The sequence below is a fragment of the Dendrobium catenatum genome, unplaced genomic scaffold (assembly GCF_001605985.2).
Source record: "Dendrobium catenatum unplaced genomic scaffold, ASM160598v2 fragScaff_scaffold_1666, whole genome shotgun sequence".
In the NCBI taxonomy this organism is placed as follows: Eukaryota; Viridiplantae; Streptophyta; class Magnoliopsida; order Asparagales; family Orchidaceae; genus Dendrobium; species Dendrobium catenatum.
The window spans coordinates 378613-404701 of NW_021320128.1; the positions used below are offsets into that span (position 1 = coordinate 378613).

At 33.0% G+C, this 26089-nt stretch overlaps 1 protein-coding gene across 2 annotated transcripts in view; it reads left to right on the forward strand.

Annotated features, from left to right (window-relative positions):
* Positions 1-26089, forward strand: part of LOC110096174 (transportin-1) — a 114238-nt gene that overhangs the window by 61617 nt on the left and 26532 nt on the right. For both annotated transcript variants that reach the window (XM_020821967.2, XM_020821968.2), the window contains 4 exons: positions 8254-8361; positions 18517-18618; positions 18709-18771; positions 18843-18917. In XM_020821967.2, the coding sequence (XP_020677626.1) occupies positions 8254-8361; positions 18517-18618; positions 18709-18771; positions 18843-18917 (348 nt within the window). The remainder of the gene's footprint in view (positions 1-8253; positions 8362-18516; positions 18619-18708; positions 18772-18842; positions 18918-26089) is intronic.

Genomic DNA, 26089 nt, shown 5'->3' on the forward strand with positions numbered 1-26089 from the left:
GATGGGGTGGGGGAGCTAGTGGTGGGAGGCCAGGACGACCTATGTGGCCGACAGGTGGGGTGGCCGAGGGGAGGAGGGGGAGGCTGCGATCTTGGGAGAGAAAGTGGGGGTTTTCGGCGGTATGGGGAGAGGGGGGAGAAAAATGAAAAATAAAACAAGTACAAGGAATTACGAACTGACAAAGAGAACGTAAAGCCGCAAACCTTGGAATCCTCCAAAGGTTGACGGGTAATACTTTCACACACCCAGGGTTTGTTCTCAAGAACTCACTAAGAGATCAAAGAAAGCTGAATTTCATTTCAATAATCATCATTCCCTCTCCAAATGGAGGGAGAAGGCTTAAATAGCTAAATACATGAAGAAAAATAAAAAGACACAATTGCCCCTAGGGAAAATACCAGACAAAGACCTCAAGTGAGGGTAGAAAGGGAAAAAGAACAATAATAAATCAAATACATAAAATACATCAAAATAACTAGACACGATCGTAGCCGTTGATCTTCGATGTTCTCATCATAGGCCTAAAAAGACTTGGTTAGAAAAATATTAAAAATGACATTTCTTTATTAGATTTATATGGGAATTTGACCCTTAACAATACAAAGGTTGTTGTTGCTGTTGTAATGGCTAGTGGTGCTGAAAATAATTCTTGCTTGAAAATATGATGCTTAAGTTAAAGTGAAAGTAGAATGTGCAAAATTATCTTTGTGTATTGAAAATGGCAATTTTGCAGCAAGAGAATGGTGTTAGAAGTTTAAATGTTTACTTAGTTCTTACACACCTTAATGTTAGAGTATGTGAAAAGGTCTAAAAAAAAAAAGTTAGAGTATGTGAAAAAATGCCGGATGATATTAAAAAGGAATGTGCAGAATAACCAATATATTCCATCTTTGAAGAAATAGCTCATGGAAATATGGAGAAAACGATTGTCAATAGTTATCACTTTGGATTTCACTAAGGCGGTTCTTGTTGTGCAAGTTATTTTATTTCACCTGATAGAGGAACTTGACAACCAATGGATAGATTTATTGTGTATTCGAATGAATAGAATATTAACTCTTAAGCTATCGCTCCTCTGGCTTTGAGAAAGAAATCATAATAGTGTCTTTAGACATTGCAAGATGCTTTTATAAAATTGAAATTCTATTCAACATAGCAAAAGATTCCTTCATGGGATTAATAAGCTTCACTTTGCTGTAAATTATGATATAGAATTACATCTTTTTTATCATTTATGAGCTTTAAATATCAAACAAATTAGCGTTGTCAATTTGTTAACAATTCTTCTAAAACTGTGTTTTAAAAATTAGTTGATTCATTAACCTGTGTTGAAGATGCACATGTGATTCAAAATTATTGATGAAATTACTAAACTATGAGCGAGCATAGTTGTTTTAGTGGAAAAACGTTTAATGCAAGTGCATATATGGATGTAGGGTGGATTTTAGTGGAGAAAAGGAAACATCTTTAATAGATTATATGTGCTGCAAATTATCTTGATTTGATGTTTAAGAAATTCAGGCAATTGTACAGCATAAATATTTTTTGCTCAAATCAAAATTATTGGATCAGTTTATTTGTAACTATTAATGGGTGTTGTACTTAATGAGGAATTTCACAGATAAAGAAATTATCTGGCTTGCAATTACAAGATTTGCCAAAACTTAATTAGTTCTACAAAGCTTCAAAAATTACAACAAACTTTAGAGGTCATGTTTTCTTATGAAGAATAGGACAAAAGTTCATGGGTAAAAACTTGAAGTAGAACAAGCCAGTAACTTGGGAATTAAATTGAATGTATGGCATGACTTAGAGTGTTAGAAAAAAATGAGGTCATTAATAGACAATTGTGTAGCAGAAATTAGAATTATTTAATGATGTATGGGCGTTAAAACTATGAAGGATGGATGAGAAATGTTTGTGTTTGAGGGTTAAAGATACATTAATATTTTGAGTAGATAGAACTAATATGGAATGATGAGTTTGAAAAAGAGGAAGAAGGAAGTTAATATTGCTAGCAGTTGCGTTAAGAGTCTCGCACGTAATAGAGTTTAACATTTTTATGAATCACTTAATCAGAATAAATAAATGATCTCTCGAAAAATGTAGGGCTTACCTAGTGCATGAGTGTTTTTATTAAGATGGATTATAGGGAGGAGTTGATTTAGACTTTCTTAATATTTTGAGTAGATAGAACTTGAGTTTGAAAAAGAGGAAGAAGGAAGTTAATATTGCTAGCTGTTGCGTTAAGAGTCTTGCACGTAATAGAGTTTAACATTTTATGAATCACTTAATTAGAATAAATAAACAATCTCTCGAAAAATGTAGGGCTTACCTAGTGCATGAGTGTTTTTATTAATATGGATTATAGGGAGGATTTGATTTAGACTTTCTTAACCCCATAATATAGTGTTTGTTTTTGTGATTCAAACCCTAAATTCATGATCTGCACAATTTGACTATGGTTTCAAATCAGCCTTCAAAAGAGGATTTTTAACTTGCCCTAATCATTTCGATAACCCAAAGGATGATGACTATTTGATTATGCCACTTAGTCACAATGTGGTATGAATAGTTTTTTGGACATGCAAAAAATATAATGCACTAAAAAGATTTGCATTTAGTTTTTAATAGGTTAAGTCGTCACCTTTAATTCTTAAGAAAACTTTTTTTCCTTACTATTTTGACTATTGTAACATGAATAATGTGAAGTCTAGAAGAGATTGTTTGACGAGAGTTGATATCCTATATATTTTGCTTTTCAAAAGATTTGATGTTATAGATTTTCGATGTAATTTCAAAGAAGTTTTGTATTTTTCAACCTTAGGACTTAACAGTTCTCATTGTTGGACTATGAATTTCTCTAGAATTAGTCATCACGCGCTAAGTTTTGCTATGGATAGTGAGACCTTCATTACCTTAGATGGTATATCCAGTGTTGGAACCAAAATGTCAAATGTTTTTGCTTTTTTTGGGTGCTAAATCATATTGTGTTCATAATATCATTTTGTTAGCTTAGATGTTATACATGTGTAAGTATATATTTTTGTATACCTCCTTGAATAACAAGTAATCATTATTATGATATGGGAAATTATTTTGTATTACATTCATTCATTGTTCTCTTTTCATTCCTATAAATACGTCTTATATATGTTGCGCATGGATAAGAGAATCTACGATTCTTTTTATTTTTCCTTTCTATCATGCTACCAATGTTAGATCATCTCTAATTATATTTTTCTCGGACTCATCGCCTTCCATATCTTATTGGTCTAACTCGTCTCCCCTCTTATTTGCTCATCCATTCCATCGCTCTTCTCCTATGACAAATCACACAATTGATCTCCCCTCAGCACATCTTATCTTTTGCTCCAAGATCTTGGTCGTAAAGATCTTGGTGTTGTGCTAATCTCCACGTGTTTTGATTGATTACCTCTAATTGATATACACCATCTTCACCATTCTCTTATTTTCATCTACTTCTTCTAGTTGCAATTGAGGATGATGATCTTAGCAACCACAAGGGTGCTAACCTTAAGCACACCACATTACTCAGATGTGGTTTGCTAGCCATTCTCCTTTAAAACCAAATCAGTGTCACCATTTGTAGTGATCAACACCAGATCTTGTGCCACCCCTACTAGTGATTACCAATACCCCGAGTCTTGCAGACATAACCTTATACTATTGACATTTCTAAAATAAAAGTATCCATATAATACTTATCTAAGTGTTGAGATGATCTGTTCATTTGGTGATCTTGGATCTTGTAGTGTTATTGTCATAGTTCTCTACATATAATTATTCCGTACGTGCATGGATAAGTTTAAGTTTGCTCATCCAACTATTATTGTATCTTGGACCACCACTACTAGTGCTTACCACTAACCGTAGTCTTCCAGATGTAACCTCCTACTATCGACATTTTTGAGATAAAAGTATCCATATAATACTTATCTAAGTACTGTGAAGGTTTGTTCTATACATGTCAATAGTGCAAAATGACACTTGCCATGGTGCATGGTGCGACTCACATACGGTGTAATTTGTTTGGCGTAATATAGGTGTTTAAAATAGTGTGTGCTATTTGTGCAATGCATGGAGCTTGGCACAAGGTGCGAATAACACATGCGATGTTAGCATATTATAAATTATAAAATATATTTGATTTTTTTGGTTTATATATATATATATATATCAAAATTAATTATTAATTAATTAAACATCACATTAATAAAATATCAAAAAATTTACTTTTCTTGTTGTCATTTCGTTGTTGCTGGTGCAACTTTGCATGTGTCCGTGAAGTAGAGTTCTAATAAAGTCAATCCAGGAAGCCTCAACTCCAACGATGACAGAACAAGTCACGAGGGCTTGTAATCTAGTATAATGATCAATTTTTTTCCTTTCATGTGTTTTACTTGAAGTAAAGTTTTGAAAGAGTTGCTCAAGGAAGCTTCTTTTCCTCCTGCGACGATGATATTCCTCTCAAATCAGAAGTCACTAGGTGCTCGCAGCAATGGTAATAATCATTCTTCCCTTTCATGCGCTTCTTCGAGTACATTGCATCAAAGTAAAATGGAGAAGGAACCTGATTTAATTTTTTAGGATTTAAGTTGTCTTTTTTGTTGTTTGGCAGGATTTAGGCTAAATTATGCTTAAATCTTTCTCAAATCTATTGATTTAATTATATGTAGAATTTAAAGTTGTTATTTTTGCTGTTTGGCAAGATATTTATACTTAAATCTTGCTCAAATCAACTTATTGTTTGCTATTTAATGGTATTTTATATTAATCCAATTTTTATTTAAAGTTATTTTATATTGCGCTCCATGTTTAAAATCGCATGGATCGTACTGTGCACCATGGCTTTGCAAGAAACTTTGTACTGTGATGTGCCATTCATTTTTGATAAATATGGTATATTCATTTGTTGATCTAGATCTTGTAGTGTGTGTTATTGTCATAGTTCTCTACTTGCAATTATTCCATACTCTCATGGACAAGTTTAAGTTTTCTCATCCAGCTGTTACTACTCTGGATGGTTCAAATTATATTCTTTGATGACATGAAAGGTCGAGTTTTTTAAGTTTGGGTGGAATGTTCACCATTCATACTATAACTGTTGTGATCCTTTCTCACAATGTCTTGAAATTTCTTGTCATATTAAATTGTTTTGGAAAATACTACTTTTACTTCACTTAGTTTCATCCTTCTAGCATCCCTTCTCTTTTATTTTCCTCTCGATTTCTTGTTCAATTATCCCTTGAAATCACTAAATTGTTTGAGCATGACACATCCAATGCACTAGCTTGATTTAAGACTGGAGAACTGCCACTTTTTAATGATCTAGCCACAGCAACAACTTTTGAGAAAACAACTGATTCAGTTCATTATTACCCTCCTATTTGTTAGTCTACTTGTTCTATTAGAGGTAATCCTTCATCTTGTTTTCATGAAAATTATTATTCTTAACTAGGAATCTCTGCCTTTAATTAGCCTCCCACCCATAATGAAGCTTGTTCTGCTTCTGATTGGTCGTAAGCTATGCAAGAAGAACTTGATTCCTTACATCAAATTTACTCTTGAAATTTAGTGGATTTACTTGCAAGAAAATCAATAGTTGATAGCTGATAGATATATAAAATCAAGAATCGCTTTGATTTATCTTTTGAGAGGCGTAAAGTTCATCTTGTTGACAAAAGGGTATATAAGAGCATGTTGTTGACTTTGCTGAAACTTGTGCTCTTGTTGGCCATCTTACGTCTATGTGCTCTCTCATTATTATTGTTCTTTGTCATTGGCATCCTTTTTACATGGATGTCAGAGGTAACTTCCTTGATGGTGATCTAGAAAATAAAGCGTGTCTGTGCCCATTACATGGCTTGATGTTCCATTAGACAAATTTGTCAATTTTGAAGTGATCTTTGTGGTCTCAAATATTCCACCTGAGCTTGGCTTTCAAAGCTCAGCAACATTGTAAATAATATTGGCTATTCTATTCCTCATGATTTGCATCTTTTTTTTCATTGCATGGATACCAAATCTTTCTTACTTCTCGCGATATGGATGATATTACCACGTTGGTGATGACAAGGATGGTATTTCATATCTTAAAAAGATCTTCATTTTTACTTTGAATTTGCAGGGGATTATTTCCCTATATATATATATATATATCCTTTGGAACCCATACGCTCAAATAATCTAGGCTTTAGCGGAAGAAGAGTCTCCACATTAGAATCGAGGTCGCTACGAGAAAGAAGGAACCTAGGATCGTCGCTCTTAGATAGGTGGCCGGAGTGGTGGAGGAAGACGGTCGTCCAATGATGATCCAACATCCCTTTGACCTTTGCTCGTCGATCACGTCAACTAAGGTGTAATGGATACGATCGATGTAATCTTCAATGGTGTCGTCGAAATCAAAGCCCACGTCAAAGAATGGTGATTGGAGGATGTCAACTTGATCTCGATCGCCATGCACAAATCCAAAGTTCCATTCGGGTTCCGCCATACATTCTTGTTGGGAGGGAAGAAGCGCAAAAAGAATTGGGAAAAGAGAGGAAGAAGGTGGCGGGTTAGTGGAGGAAACTTGGATTAGCTTGAGTACTGGAGAAGTTTGAATAGAGAAAGGCTCCCAGGAATAAAACTGAAAGAAATCTGAAATAATTTCAGTTTATTTGTGTGGGAGGGAATGAATTTGAAGAATTCAAATTACTTCCAATACGGGTTTAGGGGGGGGGGGGGCAATAGGGAGAAGCTTGGGCTGATTTAGTGGAGTTGTTAATGTGATTAGGAGAGAGAGAGGGCCCATTAAGGGGGCCGGCCACATGAGGAGGAGAGAGGGGTGTGAGCTTTGAATAAGTGGGGACGACCAATTTAATTTCAGATTTGACAAAAATTTTAAATAAAATTTCAATTTTCTTGAGAGAAAACTTTCAATTATGAGGACAATCAATTTACACAAATTGAATTTCAAATTTGAATTTGAAACTCAATTAAATTGATGGCGTCAATTAGGGAGCTACATTAGAAAACAATTAATGGCTCATAAAAACATTTGAATTCCAAATTTTGAAATTCAAAGGAGGGGGGAACAGATGGCTAGAGGAGGGAGGCAAGGGGCGGCCACGGTGTGGAGGGTGGCTGGCCGGCGGGAGGCGGTGCCCTTGAGTTCGGCGGCCTGAGCGGGCTAGGAGAGAGGCGGCGGCAAATGCTGGGCGGAAAGGGGTGAGGGGAGGGAGCTTACGGAAAAATGCGATCCGGATGGATTCTCCTTGAATTCTCACACTACTTGATCACAAAGACAAAGTGGAAGAAGGTCTAAAACTCACAAAGAGATCTAGCTCTTCCCAAAACTCACTAAGAGATTTGAGAGAGAGAGAGATGCACTCACAAAGAGAACACAAAGTAAACTTTCATTTCATCAAAAACTGCTCTTACATGAGAAAATAGCCATATATATAGGCCTCAAAACGACAAAGAAACAAAAAGACTAAAATGCCCCTTGGGCTACAATAGCGACCAAATATCCATAAGGGCAAAAGCGGAAAAAAACATAGAATAAAATAAACTACTACATAAAATGACTAAAAATACAATTCATGATCGTGGCCGTCGATCTCCGGCGTCTCCTGATGGTACATGTGTTGAAATCGCTGACGATGTCCTCATCATATTCATATTAATTTTTCATGCCTATTAATAGGCCTTTTATGTGGACGAGACTGGAAGATTCCTTCTCTCTCTATCAAGAACTATCCTACACTTTTATCACATTTTCGGGCAGATTGTTGCATCAGTGTCTTGAAGTTTAGTAATATTTACTGTTGGCTGGATCCTTTCAACAGTAAGATTATCATGCTTATAATGGCAATGCAGTATGTTGGTTAAAAAATTTGCAAGTGGTGATGGTTTTGTTTTCCCTTAATTGAAGGAAAATTTCTGTTTAATTGGGCAGAAGGCACTTGTTGCATTGGATAATCAACTTGGTCAGCAGGATGTTTTATCACCTTTTTACTAGTAACATCTATGCCTATTGTATTTAGATGATTTACCTGTTAAATTGGTCTCTTATACTTTTTCTGAAGTGGCAATTTTCTGGAAAGTTTAGTTATCCCATTATTTTGGACGATTTTATTCGAATGCTTTCTTGTCAATGAGATGTTTCTTGATTATGGATATTATGGACCTAATTAGGTAACTTTTTGTTTTTGGTTAATGAGCATATAATTGTCACTTTTATTGTAGGTTGATCATGTTTCAGCGGGTGTTCAATATGACAAAGAGTTCATTGTCTGCTCCTTGGACTTGTTGTCAGGAATTTCTGAAGGTCTTGGAAGTGGGATCGAGAGCCTGGTAACTTCTTGTTCTAGATAGTAATCTTATCCACAAAAAGTTGTTGCAAGAGGGTCATTAAAATCTCAAAATAATATTAGTATAGTTCTTTTGCATAGTTGTGTATTTCCTCTTAAGATTATGCTGATAACTAGTAAACAAATTCTTGAACCAATTTCAAAAAATAACCATGATGCACATTATTTATAAATACGAGGACGAAAAAGTGCTAAGATGTAGATGAATTTCCGATGTACTTTCTGACAGGAGAACATGGTTGAGGCTGAAGCGGGCAATTGTAATATTATAATTATAACAATTAATTTTTGCCGATCTTACAGTTTGCAGAAGAAAAAAAACAAAAAACAAAAAATAAAAGGCCATGTTAGCTATAGTAGATCAATAACTTTAACACATACCATTCTATAGTGTAGGAAGTAATGATATTAGAGGTGGTAAAATTTGGGTTATAATGGCTTGGGCTTGTAAAATGAAATGAAGAAGCATGGGTTGCGAGTTTTAATTGTTGCTGAAGACCTAGAAAGGATTAGTAATTTGCCAGTGCTTTCATTTGATAAGAAAAGATTTTGAAAAATCAGATTCCTATCAATTGTAGCACCACAGGACTGAATGGGGGCAAAGGATTCCGAACTTAGAAGACTTATTATAGTATAGTGTGATAACCTATCTTCAAACACAACTTAAACTCATATTGATTCAATAAGATACTACAGGTCAATTGTACAAAAGTATTTCAAAATATTCCATTCATTTATTTGCTGATGTTCTACTAAATATCAGAGTTTATATAAATTCAGAATTTATCATAAACATTGGCGTAGCATGTTTCATTTTTTACATCAAAACTAAATATCAAAAAATAGAATAGTAAGTTCAAACTTGATCCTCACTCAGGCTTAAACTTTACTCTTCGCTCCACCTGAAGCAGCAACTAAAATAATAATTTGGTATGTTATAAAGCTCAATATGATAAACAACTATAATAGAAAATTCAAGTTTTTCGGGAAAGGAATAAAATGGAATTTTAATTATGAATTTGAGATAATATTAAAATATAGTCATAGACTAGTCTATAGTGCATTGCATATAACATATGAACATTGTAAAAATAAAATTACTCAAATAATGGCATGATATAATACTGAGGTAATCTTATTGAAGGGATCTTTAAATGAAATATTAATTATTCAATCATTATATGCACAATGCTAGTCAAATATATTAGTGTCCACATCGTAGATTAATAACAATATAACATCTATTTTATTTATTTATTTATTTATTAACTTTAGAATATGTCATTGTATCTCAATCCATAGCTACAACCGTAATTTCTTTTATTGAACTATTTGAATCAATATCTAGAGGTTGAGGATCATTTCCTCCCAAGGGGCTCACCTTGTAAGCCTATTGCCCCGCCTATATAGGTCTTTATAAAGATTGCCAACTTGTCTGACAAAGATGACCTATGGTCATTGGCTTTTCATCGTTAAATGCTTAATACCTATGTCGACATGCTTAATTGACATTATGCATCAGTGTACAAATCGTATGTACTGGATGTCCTACTTTTAAAATATGTTATTTTAATAAAATGTTAGAATATTCATAATACTTCAAACATGTTCTTGCATAATTTAAAATTAATGCATGATCATTTAATCATGAATGTCAGTATATAGACATTTACTTTGCAATATGAAAATTTTCTAATACATCACTTATATGTAATGCTAATTTATAAAAAATTTATTGCAAAAAACTTAGCCATATTTACTTCACAAAGTAGCGATTTATTATCTTAACCAACAACATCTTGCTTTTATCCCACTACATTGTGATGGCTACATGAATCATTTCTCCATTGTGTTCTATTAAGAGTCAAATTCTTGTTTAAATCTCGCAAAGAAGATCATTTTAATACTTTCTAATCTAGTCTTTTTTGGTCTACCTCTATCTTTATTGATATATGTTAGATTTAATACATCTATTCTCCTAGCCGGGTCATCGGAAGGACGACGATTTATTTCCAAACCATCTAAGATGACTCGCTAATTTCATCTACCATTGGAACTACTACAACCTTTTCACTTGTATTCTTATTTCACATTCTATCTCTAAGTGTAAAGCTAGTCATCCAGTTGAGCATCCTCATCTTTGCAACACTTTATTTTATGATTCTTTTTTAATGACCAACATTCTAAGCTATAAAGTATTATAGGTTCCATCACCATCTTATAGAATTTTCCCAGTTTGAGGGGTACTTTTCAATTACACAATAGGCCCAATGCATTCTTCTATTTATACCATCCAATTTGAACTCTACCAATAATATGCACATCTATTTCACCATCACTTCGAATAATAGACCCCAAGATATCTAAAACGTATACTCTTTTTATTGACTTCATCGCCCGAAGTCAGAATACCCCCACCATATCTTTTACTATGACAATTATACTCTATGTATTCGGTTTTAGATCTACTCAAACGAAAATCATTAGACTCCAAGGTTGACCTCTATAATTCTAATTTTCCTTCAACTTCCTCTATAGTATATTAACCAATTGAGAATTAATAACTGAACAAGCTTGCGCTAATTTTTTTTCTTTTATATGAAATAATGAAAAAAAAAGATTTCTCATATTATAATATTTTCCTAACTTACAACTCAAATCTAATAAAATAAATCTCCAAATGAACTCTTACATCAAACTAATCTCACTTCATACCAGCCTTAAAGCCTAACATTTTGATTTATAGTTATCGTGTTGGATAATAATACGACAAATCAGATATTTATATCAAAAGTCTTAACTTTTTTATTTTTCTTCTCCTTCACCCTTTCGGCCGTGTGCCCTATGTTATGGTGTCAAGGATGCTTAATGATTTTTTTGATACTTAGAAGCATATATATCTGAGTGATTATATAATATATAGTATTTTATAAAAAAGATATTACATCGAATTGATTTAAGACTAATTGCTGCATGACCAATTAATTGGAGATTGTTAAGAATGAACAGTACAATAGTTTATAAACAATAATATTAAATAAAGCTTATGATTAATAGTTAAATTAGTAAAATGACTTATGCATAATAATATACTTTTATATATATATATATACATACATACATATACATACATACATATATACATACATACATACATATACATACATACATATATATACATATATATATATACATATAGTTTTAAAAATGTTATTTAATTTTTATGAGATGCGAAAATTGAGGTATAGAATTTTTTAGCTCTTTTTGACTTTTCTCTATTGAAGAAAGAGTTTTTATTGGAGGAGATTGAAATGAACATGTTTGTAGAGAGGTAATTGATTTTAAAAGCATTCTTGATGACTATGGGTTTGGAGCGACTAATGAAGGTTGTTAGACCATATTAGATTTTTCTATAGTGTATGATTTTGTAGTTGTTAATAGTTTATTTAAGAAAAGGGATGGACATCTAATCACTTATAAGAAATGTATATAGTAAAACTCAGATTGATTATTTTCTTATTAGAAAAATAGATCGGTTAGATTGCAAAGATTGTAAAGTTATTCTGAGTGAAAGTTTATGTATCCAATATCATTTATTAGTTTTGGATGTTAAGATGAATGGACAAAATATAAAAAATAAAGTAAAACGTTATTTTAAGATTAGATGTGGGCATTTAAAGAGTATGAACAAAAATATGATTCTATATTTTTAGTAAAACGTTTTTATAGAGTAAAACGTTTTTATAGCAAGATTCTATATCTTAAAATTTTGTCTATGCATGAGGAAGCTAATGTTATGTGGGAAAAAATATCTAGTGATATTAAGAATATTGCAAAAAATGTTCTTAAAGTATCAAAGAGAAAAGCTCATAATAGTAAAAATAATTAGTGGTGGAATCAAAATGTGTAAGAAAAGATAAAAAATAAGAAAATTTGATGAAAAACTTTGATAATTGGGAAAGATATAAAGAGGCCCGTAAGGAGTCTAGGAAAGCAATATGTGATGCAAAGATTTTAACTTTTAATAATTTATATAATAGATTAGATTCTACGGAGGCTGAAAGATATATGTATAAGTTATCCAAACATAGAGATAGGAGTAGTAAGGATTTAGCTCAAGTGAAGTGCATTAAGGATGAAAATAAAAAGGTACTTTTATTAGAAGTGGATATTAAACCAAGGTGGATGAGATATTTTTCTAAAATTTTCAATGAAGATTGTGAGAATACGATTAACTTAGTGACCTTTGCATCCTAAATAAAAATAAAGATTTTTTTTATTAGCTTATTAGTAAACCAAAGTTAGAGAGATTTTAAAGAAAATGAAGTGTGGAAAAGCTATTGGACTTGATGATATTATAATGGAGATGTGGAAATGCTCAGGAGATGAAGGAATTTCTTTGTTTGCTAAAATTTTAATATTATTTTGAAGATTAAAAGATTTCATATGAGTGAAAAATGAGTGTGTTGATTCCTATTTTTAAGAATAAAGGTGATGCACTAGATTGTGCGAATTTTAGAGGAATTAAGTTAATGTGTCATATTTAAAAACTATGGGAGAGAGTTATGGAGCATAGGTTACTACTTGATACTAATGTTTCTCAAAATTATTTTGGATTCATGCCGAGTAGGTCTACTATAGAAGCTATACATTTATTGATAAGTTTGATGGAGAAGTATAGATAGAATAAGGAGGATCTTCATATGATATTTATTAATTTAGAGAAAGCATATAATAAAGTTTCAAGAGAAGTGCTATGGAGAGTTTTAGAAAAGAAGGGTTAATAATGTTTATATTCAAGTCATGAAGGATATGTAGGTAGAAGCTGTTACTTGTACTCAAACACAAGGTGGGTTGATCAAGTATTTTCCTATTTCTATTGGATTACATCAAGGATCAACCTTAAGTCCATATCTTTTTGCTTTAGTCTTGATTGTTCTCACTAGACATTTGCTAGAGGTTGTACCCTATGTATGCATTTTGCTTATGATATTCTTCTTGTTGATAACACTAGAGAGGGAGTTGATGGTAAACTTGAATTATGGAGGTCAACCTTGAAGTCTAAAGGTTTTCATTTTAGTAGATCTAAAATTGAATATATAAAGTATAATTTTATTAGTAATAGATCTAGTGGGTGGATTGTGACTGTAGACGATCATGTTATTAATAAGAGTACACATTTTAGATATTTTGGGTCTTTTGTTTAGAGTGATGGTGAAATATATGGAGATATTATTAGCAGAATTCAAGTTGAATGTTTGAAGTCGAGTGCATTGGGCTTGTTGTGTGATAGAAAAGTCCTCAAACTTAAGGAAAAATTCTATAAGATGGTGGTGAAACCTATAATGCTTTATGGTGTAGAATGTCGACTATTAAAAGAGAATCAAAATATTAAGTTAAGTGTTGCAGAGATGAGGATGCTCAGATGGATGAGTGGCTTTACTCTTAAAGGCAGGATACAAAATGAGCATATACGTGAAAATGTTGGAGTAGCTCTAGTGGAAGATAAGATTAGGGAGAGTTGTTTTAGATGATTTAGTCACATAAAATGGTGGCCTCCCGATGACCTAGATAGGAAAGTAGATGTATTAAATTTGGCTTATGTTAAGAAAGGTAGAGGTAGACCTAAAAAGGATTGATTAGAAAATATTTGAAATGTCTTCTTTATTAGATTTAAATGAGAATTTGACGACATAATGGAGAAAAAAAGATTCATTTAGTCAACCTCATGTAGTGGGATAAAGGCTTGATGTTGTTCTTGTTTGAATTTTACATTTATAAGATATTGAGTATTACACAATAAGACTAGTTGTTCAATAACTCCAACCTAGTTCCTTCATGTTAGAGTAGTTTTATTTCTCTTCGCTATTGATGCCCTTGCTACCACCTCAATTTTTTATGTGTTATCCCAATTATTTTGTGGTTAAATTTATGAATCCTCATCCTAATTAATGCATTTTTTCAATTTTTTTATAACTTCTATGCAAGTTACCTTTAGCACGTCCTTTTTCTTTCTTCAACTATGCCAATTATTTTGCCCATCATATTGGTGTATCCTCTACACTTTGAGGTGCATGTTTAAAAACTTGGTTTATTTTTCACTCTATTGCATTACTCCCACCATCCTTTTAATACAATATTTTCTTTATCAATGGTCTTTAGTTTTTACTATATATCTATCTTATCATTCTCATTTTTATATCTTATTAACTCTCTATTGTAAGACTTTCAAATGGATACAACATAGTTCACCTAATTTTATGTTTATAAAATTTAATTTTTAGGTCTGATTGATGTTCTCTAGTGCGTAGGGGACCCTTGAAGTATTTATTAATAGTCTTAACTCTAGAAGATATATGAGCATATCCTTGTTCTCATGTACAATAAATCCATGTATTTAAAATGTATCACATTGAGGTTTTAACTTATCTCATTACATATGTAATTGATACTTAGCAATATTTCACTAACTAAAATTATTCATTATATACTGAATCTTTATTTTATTAACAAAGCTCTTTTGTCTCCTTAAATTTTTTTGTTTTCAAAATTTTTCTTATTTTAGCATTCATCTCATACATAAGAATTTAAACTTATTTATCTGTAAGATGCATAAACTAAGCTTTCTTTATAAGCATCTTTATAACTAATAAAAAAAATATGAACTTAATGTTGATATATGATTCAAATCTATCATCATTGAGAAATTTTTTATCACTCAATTACTATTTCTAAAAGTAGTCAATGTTTTATTATATATATCTTTAATGACGCCCAACGTAACTTTGCACACACACCTTCCTCTAGTGCACTTTAAATCAATTTCACCTAGTACTATGCCTTCTCAAGAACATTAAAAAATCATATGAACTTTATTTCTTTTCTCTTTATATAATTTTCCTATTAATAGCTTTGGTACAATAATTATGTTTATAGCAGATTTTCATAGCTTAAAATCAATTTGCTTCTTTGATATTTACATAATTTTCTGATATATATGTTTGATTATGGTTTCCCATAGCTTTATTGTATGATTTAAAAATTTGTTTCTTCTATAATTACCTTAATCCCAAGCATCTCATTTGTACTTGGATGATGCTGCCATGATATTGTCTCTCCAATCATTTGTATCTTTAAACTTTATTAGAAATATTTAATAACTAAATTATTCTAATATCTCCCACAACTCTCCAGATATTAGTAGGTTTCTCATATGGGATATGAGGCTATATATATATTAGAGCTAACTCCACTTTACTTTAATGGATCATTCTATAATATGCTTTTTTAATTTTTCTTTTGGAATCTTTCAAACTATTTCTTTATTTCAATTCATATTTAATAATTTTTCAAAATATCATTTTTCATCTTTTTTCAACTTTAATTAATATATTCTTATCATCATTCTAACAAATCTAACTTGGCCAAATTTTTTGTATCTCGTCTCTTTTTTTGTAGGTCAAAATCAAATGTGTGTTGTTGAGTTTAAAGATTCTATAAGTAGCTAGATGCAAGAGCAAAATTATGAAAAGAATTCTTGTGGGTGGGTGTGGGGCGTGTCGTATCTTCACATTTATGCGCATAAGAGTTGGTTTTTGTATCTAATGGGTTTTATGCTCTCAATATAATTAATTTTCAATTATTTGAGCTTCAAAAATATGTTTGTATATTGCATACGTGATCCCTCACCCAACCACCTTGAGCCTCATACATTGGGTATACAATTTTTTTTTATCCTTTAAATATAAAATTAAAGACTTGATATTGATCTAGGATATTCAAAAAGTTGATATCATGTTGACAGCATTTCATGTATACTTAACCATTGATTAAACATGATAACGAAATAACCTATTGTTGACCTTCGTATAATATCCAAAGGAAAATAAAAACGAAATGATACCTCTGCTCTGTTGAATCCCCGATATCCCGCAAACCTCGGACTCGACGAATCCGCGAATCCCGCTGAAACACTGTAGACGGCGCCGTTTGAGTCGTATCTTGCGGAAATCCTGCCCGAATCCCGCATTTCGCCCTCGATAGCATCCCGTTTGCGTCTATAAGAGGGAGACGAGCTCAAGCCTTCGGAGATACCACGACCAAACTCCTCTCCCACTCCCGACGCCTTCTTCCTCCTCTTGCCCGAAGCCACTCCTCCCTCCTCCGACCGAACTCCATCACAGCCGACGCCGATCCCGATCTCAGAGAAGAAGAGAGAGAGAGAGAGAGAGAGAGAGAGAGAGAGAGAGAGAGAGAGGAAGAAAGACTTGCCTAACCGAGCCATCCACCTCCTTACATTGCCTCCACCGACGGCTCTCCTTTCCTGTCGGGATCAGAAGTTACGCCATTTTGATCGGAAGCTGTAACGGGAGCTCGCTCGGCCGTGGGGGTAACTTTCTGCCTAACACGCGCTTCTTCGGCCCCTTCCTGGGCTTGATTTTTTCCGTCTTACACCATACTCTACAAATGTTGTCTCACTATTTCCATTATTCATTAGTGTTTTGCCTTTTATGAACTTGATGCACATGAGTGATACACCTTGTAATAATAAAAAATGTCAATTTCAGCTTAGCCAAGTTTGAGTCAAGTTGAAAGGGATTGATGTAAAGTTGACTTTCAAGTTGATAAATGCTTTTTTATCAATTTATGCAATTTTTTTTATTTTATAAAATATTTATTACTAATAAAGATTATATATATATATATATATATGTGTGTGTGTGTGTGTGTATTTATATATTTCCATACATACTATTATTATAAAAGAGACTTATGATTCTTCTAACGTGAAATCTTTGCCCTTCATTTAATATCCTAATAATAAATCCTAGCCTTTTTTTCATGTCGTATTTATGTAATAACTTTTAAGTTGCCTGTTAATGTTCACCTTTCTCTCTGCATAAATTTATATTTCGGAATTTTAAGAGTTATAATTCAATTAATAAAATTGGATGCATATATAAAATATAAAAAGAATCATCAGAATACTAATGGCTAATCCTAATTTTGAATTGTGACTATTAGATATTTTGGTCATAAATTTTCATTTAATGTTGCATTATATTTAGAAATCTCCATGCACTATATATATTCCAAAAAGATTATTTTGGAATTAAAAGTCAAACTATTTGAGCTTTAAAGCTCATCTCAATTTTGTTTTTTGCCTAATTTAATTTTTTTTTCTCTTTCTATTTCTCCTTAAAGTTATCTTAAGAAATTTTCGTTTTTATTGATGTTAATGTTATATAATTTATTCAAGAGTTGTAATTCAATAAATAAAGTTGGTTGCATATATGAAATATACAAAGAGTTATAAGAAGACCAATTGTAAATCCCGATTTTCAATTCTAATCAATATATAATTTAGTCTTAACTTGTCATTTAATATATTCTTTATACAAATTTTCATAGACCCTGTATATACCCAAAGAATCATTTATGAATTATAAGTCAAGCTACTTGAGCTTTAAAAGTTATCTCAAATTCATTTTTATTGCCAAGTTTAATTTTTTTTTTTATCATTCTATTTCTTCTTAAATTTATATTTTAAAATTTCTATCTTATTCTAATTGGATTCTCATTAATGTTTATTTTATATCATTTTTGCTAATGTTCAATTTTTCATATTCTATTATTTGTTATCTTTTCAATATTCAAATTTACCATCTTAATATTAATTCCTAACCTTTCATTTTTGTTATATTTTTATTATAAATTTTAAATCATCCCATCATTGTTTATATTTCTTTTTGAATACAATTCATATATTAGAATTTTAAGAGTTATATTTCAATGATTTATTGAATTTTCTTTTATAATATTTGTGTAAGATCATTCATATTTCTCTTTGAATGTTAAATATGTTAAATATTATCAAAATTTTAATGTATTTGATGCCACTACTGGTAATCTTATATTTACCTCTTCATCGAGTATCTACATTAAACATTTTATTAAACCTTCAATCTAAACTTGGAGTGCCAACAGTTTGAGCTTTAGAATGTTCTAAGACTCAATACAGTTGGTTGCTCAAGAAAAAAGTAAGGTTAATTGTGTCATGCAGTGTCCTTTTCCTCACTCTCTACCCTTGGTTATGGTGGAGAATTCAACCCTTGTTTTTTTTGCAATTAATTTGTAGGTTGGCAAAAGTAGTTTAAGAGATTTACTTGTACAATGTTGCATGGATGACGCTACTGATATTCGGCAAAGTGCACTTGCACTTCTTGGCGACCTTGCAAGGGTGACTAAAAAAATGTTTCTGAGTTTTCTCACATTTTACACTGTTATGCATTTAAGAATAGTTCAACCTAAAGTTTTGGGATGGCCCCAGGTTTGCCCTATACATCTTCATTCACGCCTCTTGGACTTCCTCAACATTGCAACTGAGCAACTGGTATGCATGTTTTGTATGCTACAAACCAATATTCCATGGTATACAAGTAACGTGTTTTCTTTTTCTTGCAGAATGTTTCTCAGGTAAAGGAGGCTGTATCTGTAGCAAATAATGCTTGTTGGGCACTTGGGGAATTAGCAGTTAAGGTAACTGCATTACTCATCTTAGATATGTTCATCATTTCTTGTCTGCAGCTCCGTAATTGCGTTAAGTTTTAATTAGATTTTGTTTCAGCATGTTGAACATTCTTTACCATTGTATCTTTTAGCAGTTATTTTAGTAAGAAAAATTTATTATCGCCTGTTTTAATTAGCTGCACGGAGCCTTTTGAATCAACAAAATTAAGTGAACTGCTTTATTAATCTTTTATCCATTTCAATTATTTTTTTTTTAATTTCTTTTTAATCTCCAGAATGATGGTTAACATACAGTTTATATCTAATTGTGCACATTGCAAATTTGTGCCTGGCTCTTCTAAGAGGCTGATTATTTCAAGTTAAATTTTAAAAAGGCATATTAGATTGCATATAAAATGCTATCTAGAGATTATGTGCTCATTTTACGAAGACTTTAAGATTGGGTCCTAGATTTCTCATAGACGCAAGCCTCTATAATTAATTAACCCCTTCAATGAAAAGAGAGAACTTTTGATTAATACTAATTAATAGAAGTTAAATGCTTAGTTTATAGTAGTAACAATTCTATTCTATAATTGAAAAATTTATCACCAGTAACATAAAATAGATAATGGGGGGAATGATAATGAACTTGATCTAGTGTCATTGTTCTGTCATTCAAGGTTGTCATGGATCTTGATCTACTTGTTCATCATTGGTAGTCAAGCCCATCTTATCGAAATATCCTTGCTCGAAGCCAACTATTGCATTGCCTAACGTAATCTTGTGGACTTGGGATGGATGTTTGTCTATAAAGACATTTTTAAGTTAAACTTATGATAGATGTTTTGTACGATATCAAGTGCACCAATGATTCACAATTCATGGGGATAGAGCCATTGGTGAATATCTGCGCTTCAGCTGTAATTGTAATTTAATGTTTCTATTTTTCTATAAAATCACATGATTAGAGGGCCCTAATCATAATTGATATATTGTGGTGGCATTTGGTTGTAGAACTACTCGGTTTTAAGACATCTGCAACATTTTTAATTGATATGACGTCTTTTGAGAACTAAGATGCACAGACATAGACACAGCGACACGGATATGACATGACAAGGACACGGGACACATCAATTATTGAAAATATAGGACACGGACACGGGTTGGACACGATATTATAGTTTTTATATTTTAAAAATAGTTTATGAAATTAAATAAGTATAATTTTAAAGATAATTTAGAAATAATAAGTCATTTAAATAGAATTTATGGTTAAAATGATTAGTATTAGGATGTCAAGAGTCAGGTGCCGATGCAATTTATCAGTCACCGAGAGAGGAGATAAAAATACATTCACTGTCAAAGAGAAATGAAAATGAGAATATTCGATGAATAGGCATTAAGTGCTGACGTTGATTTGGTGTTGTGGATAGGAAATAAGAAATTTAATTTTAATCTCTCAAAATATAATAAATTTTATTTAAAAAAAATTATAAAATATTTAAGATACACATATCAGACACGTGTGTCCAATTTGTATTTAATATTTTTTAATTGGACATATTTTCGACGTGTCCGACACGTGTCGAAGGAGTGTCGGTCGAGTGTCATGTTGAATAAGTGTCGGACACTGGACACTTCTTTGAGGAGAAGTGTTGGTGCATCATAGATGATATATTTGATATGACATTGGGTCTTTATCAACATAGGTTGGTATTAAATTTGTCACCCTCGACATACTATTGTAGAGGGATTGGTTGTGGGTTTAAGCTTTAAGTTATAATCATATATTTAAGTTTGAGTGAAGAAATTTTCAATATAATATATAAGGATCTAGGGGTGGTGAGCCCCCCCCCCCAGACACCCCTGGGTCCACCACTTATGAATTTAGGAGTTTAGTGCATGCATCAAAGAATTTGCGGGCAAGTTTTTCTTTGAAAATTGAGATGTCTTTGGTTGAGGTTCATTCTTTTCAATGTGATTACATTACTTTTAAGGCACTTGCACGCCTCCCTTGATATTGCATTATTCAAAAATTAATTGTTTGAGCGAATATTGTTACTAAGATGCGCTTAACTTTTCATTTTGGGCTTCAAAACATTTATTTTGTCCTCTTGTTCGTATAAGATTGTTTTTTAGCGTGGCGAGTTATGGAAGAAAACAATTTTTCTTTTATTAATTGGACAACTTTGCACATTTCTCAACATTCAAGTTCATAGTGCATAATATTTTTAAGAGTTCGTACCTCATCTGCTAACGAGGTAGAGGGGGAAGGGATGAGAGCCACAAAATAAAAGCCACACATAGGCGAGCTAATGAGTGGCTGAAGAGGCGGATTGATAATGGCTTCAAGAGGTGTTATGGGAGAAGCCTGATGTACACGATTTGTCATTGACTTTAGAGAAGGTGAGTGTTGTTACAATTTTCTTAGAAGTGTGGGTAGCTAAATAAGTTGGTTGTAGTGCAGGAGAGGTGCGGACGTAGAGTACGTGTGAGATGGGCTAAGTTGTGCAGATGAGGGTTGGAGGTTTGACAGGTTTAGGCTAGGATGTGGAATAGGGAACAAGGAGTGGAGCCAACACTTGGAGTGTTCAAGGAGGAGGTGAATCAGAGATTAGGAAGTGGCTACTGGTGTTGGTCTAGGTCACTACTAGGCTATGCTAGTTGGAGGATGGTTATGTGGGAATTAAGGAGCTTAATCATGCTATGGCTCCCTAGAGCCACCAAGTAGCCAAGGACAACAATTGGAGAAGTCGACTTGAATCATTGCTTGGAGCAACCTTTGTGAACACCTCACAAACTCCCCCTCACAAGATTCCCTCTCTCCCGAGCTCTCCTTCTCCTTCTCTAAGTTCTCTCAGGTCAGGACAACATCAAAAGATTTTTTTTTCATCAGCAATTGAAAGAGCTTGAATAAAAGGCCTTAAAAAACACCATAATTTTCAACTTGCCGTCAAAGATCCGTCCAGTCGATCGTCCTGTACGATTAGTTTAAATCAGCACTTCCAGCCAAGACGATATGGGTCTCCTGGACGATTAGAACATTGTCGTCTAAGACAATGTGGACATCGTCCTGTACGGTTATCTTAAAATCATACATTATCGTCCAACAGATAGCTCAGGACATCCAGGAGATAAATCGGGACGATTTAGAAATATAATTGATCGTCCATGACGATGTTGAGATCGTCCTATGCGATTAGTTCAAAATCAGACTTTATTGTCCAGCCGATAGTTCGGGACGTCCAGGAGATTTAAGAGAAAACTAAGGTTTTTCTTGCAGATCGTACAGTACAATTCTACGATCGTCCCGGGCGATATGATCGATCAATCTAACCTTAATTACTCTCCTAATCACCTAATCAATTTAGACATGATTGGTACGAATTGTTCAGGATGATCAGGATCGTCCTGTTTGATTAGTGCAAATTTAAGAGTTTTAAAATCTTGCCTATTTGAGTTTTTGTGATTTAAGCATATCGTCCAGGACGATGAGAGTATCGTCCAGGACGATTTGCTTAATCAAGTTTACATGACCCAGATGCCCTAATTAGGGTTTCTGTTTTCAATTGATCGTTCAGGACGATTTGAAATCATTTTTGTACGATATGATGAAAAACAGAAAACCACTAACTCACCAAATTTCTCTCCTGAGTGTGTGTGGCAGGTTACTTAGCTTTAGGATCCATCATAGTATATTTGACTCAAGAAAAGGTAAGAGATGCATTCAAATAGAACTTACAGACTGACTTAATCCTAGTCTACTTGATCTTAAGCTGATTGACGTTCCAAGTGAACTTATGGACCTGAAAGATTAGTGAACTAGGCAAATAAAACAGATATGCAAGAATAGCATTAGTCAAGAAACAATAATGTTTGTTATATCAAAATCACTCTACTTGGGGTCCAGATTTGCAACACTAAGTGCATGTGGGGATATGAATGTGAGCTGAGTAAGATATTTTGATTTTCTCATATTTCTAGAAGACGGATATTAGACATGCAACTTCAATCGGCATATGTACCAAAATATGTTGATATTTAGGGATTTCTATTGTGATAGTTAGGTTTGATTTTTAACCTTTTATTTGATTTATAAAATTAAATTTAAGATAGACAAAAAAGATGAAAACTATGTGAGTAGACTCTTCATGCAATTTCTCATCACTCTTGCATGAAAAATTTTGCCCTTATCGTGTGCTGGTAGATTTTGAGTTTCAATTTCGTGTGATGGATAGGCTAAAATGATGCCGGATGAGTGGAGTGTGTTTGTTCCTATTTTTAAGAAGAAAAGTGATGCATAAGAGTGTGCTAATTATAGAGGAATTACATTAATGTGTTATACATTAAATTATGTTTGAGAGTTATGAGCATAGCTTATGATGCATACTAATGTTTCTCAAAAATCAATTTGGATTCATGCCAGATAGGTCTACTATGGAAGCTATACATTTATTGAGAGGCTTGATTGAGAAGTATTAAGAGAATAAAGAGGATCTACATATGATATTTATTGATTTAGAGAAAACATATGATATTGACCCCACGTTGTGGGACATAGGCTTGATGTTGTTGTTGTAGATAAAACATAAGATAAAGTTTCAAGAGAAGTACTTTGGAGAGTTCTAGAAAAGAAAAGAGTTAATCATGCTTATATTCAAATCATTAAGAAAATGTATGCATGAGCTGTTACTAATGTCCAAGTACATGATGGTTTGATTACGTATTTTTTCTATTTCAGTTAGATTATATCAAAGATTAGCTTTAAGCCCATATCTTTTTGCTTTAGTCATGGATGTTCTTACTAGACATTTATAAGAGTGTGTGCCATGGTGTATGCGTTTTTCTATTGATGTTCTTCTTGTTGATAAGACTAGAGAGGGAGTTGAAGGAAAGCTTGAATTATAGCGGTCAACCTTAGATTCTAAAGTTTTTCGTTTGAGTAGATATAAAATCAAATACGCGGAGTATAATTTTAGAAGTAATATATAGTGGGGGGATTATAATTTGGGTGATCAAGTTGTTAAGAAGAGCACGCTTTAGATATCGTAGGTCTATTGTTCAAAGTGACGGTAAAATCGATGGGGTTATTATTAGTAGAATTCAAGATGGATGGTTGAAGTGGAGTGCGTCAGGCCTGCTGTTTGATAAAAAAGTACCCCTCAAATTTAATGGAAAATTCTATAAGATGGTGGTGAGACTTGCAATGCTTTATGGTACAAAATTTTGGCGATTAAAAGAGTTGCATAAAATTATGTTAAGTTTTGGAGAGATGAGAATGCACAAGTGGATGAGTTGCTTTACTCTTTGAGATAAAATGCAAAATGAGTATATACATAAAAAGGTTGAAGAAACTCCAGTGGTTAATAAGATTATAGAGAGTCACCTTAGATGGTTTGGGCACATAAAATGTTGGCCTTTTGATGACTCGGTTAGGCGAGCAGATGTATAGGATATGACCCATGTTAAGAAAGGTAGAGGTAGACCTACAAATACTTGGATAGAAAATATTAGAAATGACTTTTTTATTAAATTTAATTGAGAATTTGACTCGTAACAAAACACAATAGAGAAAAAAGATTCATGTAGCTGACTTCACTAGTGGGATAAAGGCCTATTATTGTTGGATAGGTCAATATAGATGTCTACCTTAGGTAATTTTGATGTTCTAGTATGCTCCGAAAAATGTGTGATGGTTGAGCATTTTCATTCGATATCACGTTCATTCCCCTTCTTTTTATTGGATAGTGATTTATTATGTGATGGTGCCCTTTCCATGTACTTCTAGTCTCTTGGTTTTGCTAACATATGTTTTCATATCGAGCCCACTCAGTCCAGATTCGAGGCTGACTGGGCTCGATCGCGCTCGATCAACTTGATCCGGCAGCATCGGTGCAAATTAACCCAAATCGGGCATGAATTTAATCAAATTAAATTAAATTTTATTATATTAAAATCCAATTGATCGAACCAACCCAAAATCCATCCAAATCAACCCCATTTGAGCCTTGTCGAGCCTCATCAAATCAAATTCGACGTAAATCGGTGCTGATTCGAGTCCAACTTCACAAAATTGGCTCGATCGGACTCAGTTGTACCTAAATCGACTCAAATCGGTTTGTGGCGAGTCTAATTCAGGCTCAATTTCAGCCCAATATCTCAAATCCTGTATCAATTGACTTCCAAAATCAGGAAGTTTATTTAACAACTGAAATTTCGTTGAGAATCCTGGACTAAGCCGCTGTCGCATGATTGTTGGAGAATTTTTGTATCCTCAAACGGATTGCATATTTTATAATCGAGTATGGCATAGGAATATGATATATTACCCCGAAGAGTAAAAATATCATTTCCTTATGGACTCAATAATAAAATTTACAATTATTAATAGAGATTCCCCCACTCGATGTTTGGTCGAATGGGGTTTATTTATTTCTAGGGTACAGACATCCCATAGGGGCAATCCCCTATGGTTAATTACATCCCAAGTTTTGGCTTGGGAAAACTTTTGATTAAACTAGTGGTTTTTTTTTTTTATGTAGTCATTTAAATATTGGCTAAAATTTGATTTTTGAAATCCATGAAAGTCTTGCTTAAAGGTTTTGGCCCTTTAGAATTTCAAGTAAAAGGTTGATCAACTTAGAATCAGATTTTCGGAGTGAAGTCCAAGGGAATGTGAGGTAGGAGCACTTGATTCAGAGGGACACTCAGAGGTGCTCAAACTATCCTATATTGGGCTTTACATTTTTAACAACCTAATTTTGGTTTAATTTGATATTTTTAGTAGAAGATTGGGGCTTACATCCCAATAACGCTTGTTGGAGGAACTGCCCGAAGGATGAGGGCTTATAGGGTGATTTGGAATCAACCCATGCCTCGGACCCTAAGACTAAGGTGAGGACTACCGACAGGTAGTGCCTCGAACCTAGATCTAACGAGTGCAAAGAGGGACTTACAAGCTACACCTCACAAGAGGTATAACCCGCCCGACCTCTGGATTTGTTGTCCCGCCTGGAAGGGCTACCGGCTAAACTCCCCCTACTCGCTTTTAAAATCATGTTATTCGGTCTCAATGCAAATGTAGAGTGGTAGGGTTGTTTTTATTTAGAAGGTAGGGCTTATTGCTTGGCTTTGAGGCCAAGATGCCTAATTATGTGGGTAGGCAAAATGTTGACTCATAAAGAAAAGATTTTTAT